Source organism: Diaphorina citri, unplaced genomic scaffold, assembly GCF_000475195.1.
Source record: "Diaphorina citri unplaced genomic scaffold, Diaci psyllid genome assembly version 1.1 scaffold3710, whole genome shotgun sequence".
Classification (NCBI taxonomy): domain Eukaryota; kingdom Metazoa; phylum Arthropoda; class Insecta; order Hemiptera; family Psyllidae; genus Diaphorina; species Diaphorina citri.
Genome location: NW_007381110.1, coordinates 4322 through 5630, shown reverse-complemented (window position 1 = coordinate 5630; position 1309 = coordinate 4322). Strand labels below are relative to the sequence as shown.

The window sequence follows — 1309 nt, the reverse complement described above, 5'->3', positions numbered from 1 at the left end:
TCCCCCCCCCCCCCCTCCCCAAAAAAAAAAAAAAAAAAAAAAAAAAAAAAAAAAAAAAAAAAAAAAAAAAAAAAAAAAACAAGTTTAAAGTTTCCTTTGTACCTACTCTTAACACAAGGAATATTTATTCATTTCATTTTAGACCTGATAATCATCAATGACCCAATTTTTGGGTCTTTGTCTAGGTCCGTTTCTAAAGTGACTTTTACATTCCTTAAGATGACAAGTTATCTGTTATTACAATTCCCTCTATCAAACCTCCTCTTCCTCAAAGAAAAGGAAGTAAATAAATAATGACTAAAAAAAAAAAAGAAAAAAAAATCAAGTTTAAAGTTTCCTTTGTACCTACTCTTAACAAGGAATATTTACTCATTTCATTTTAGACCTGGTAATCATCAATGACCCAATTTTTGGGTCTTTGTCTAGGTCCGTTTCTCAAGTGACTTTTACATTCTGCAAGTCTTACCACTGGAATAAATAACTTACCATAGGATCTTTCTCCAGGATGATTACTCGGACATCGAGCAGATGTTTGAGGATAGGTTCATCGTACACTTGCACCATATCACTCAGCATGCTTACATTGTGAAATACGGTGAGCCAGAACCCAGGAATGCCTGGTTTGTCTTCACTGAAAACACAATGGCAATAAAACAAAACATTATGTAAGTACAGATAACTTACAAATATATAACGAGAGGTGAAACTCAAGTCTGAAATGGAAAATAATTACCAAGAACCCTAATCACATGTAAAATAGGGTAAGCTATTAATTATTCATTTAATCAAACAATGCCTAGAAATTAAATTTTCAACTAAAAATTCCATGTTTTATTTTCAGCTCATTTAGTAAATGTAAGAAATACTCACTCTTCAGATTTCTTCTCGTCGGGCTTCTTCTGATCTCCCGCCTCCTGAACTTTAGCCTTCTCTTTCAGTTCCTTGCTTAGTTCATCCTCTTCCTCGTCTGATGGCCAGTCACACTCCTCATCATTTGGTTCATATGTTCCTGTGAGAATACAAGAGAAATTTATTAATTCTTTATTGTATGGAGTGTATTTATAAATTGGACAGTTGAACAGTACAATAGAAATGCTTTTTAATTGTCAAGGTCTCAAGACAGCAAGATTTATTAAACAAGCAATCTTTTTACTAAACATTTTAGAAGTTTAATTCCCACCCCACAGAAGAAAAAAATATGGATGATTAAAATATCACCAAGTTACATTTCCCCCCTCCTGTACTAGATGAATAGAATAGAGTAATGGCCAATCTACAATCAGTTTTTTTTTTTTTTTTTTTTCATTTA

The 1309-nt window shown here is 32.5% G+C and overlaps 1 protein-coding gene across 1 annotated transcript in view; it reads right to left on the bottom strand.

The window, feature by feature from the left end:
• The window catches only part of LOC103520504 (nucleosome assembly protein 1-like 1-B), a gene marked incomplete at its 5' end in the record, with an annotated part of 2227 nt that extends 1132 nt beyond the window's left edge, over positions 1-1095 (bottom strand). The window contains 2 exons of the mRNA XM_026831590.1: positions 487-631; positions 871-1095. Coding sequence (XP_026687391.1) covers positions 487-631; positions 871-1095 — 370 coding nt within the window. The remainder of the gene's footprint in view (positions 1-486; positions 632-870) is intronic.
• Between the last annotated feature and the right edge of the window lie 214 nt (positions 1096-1309).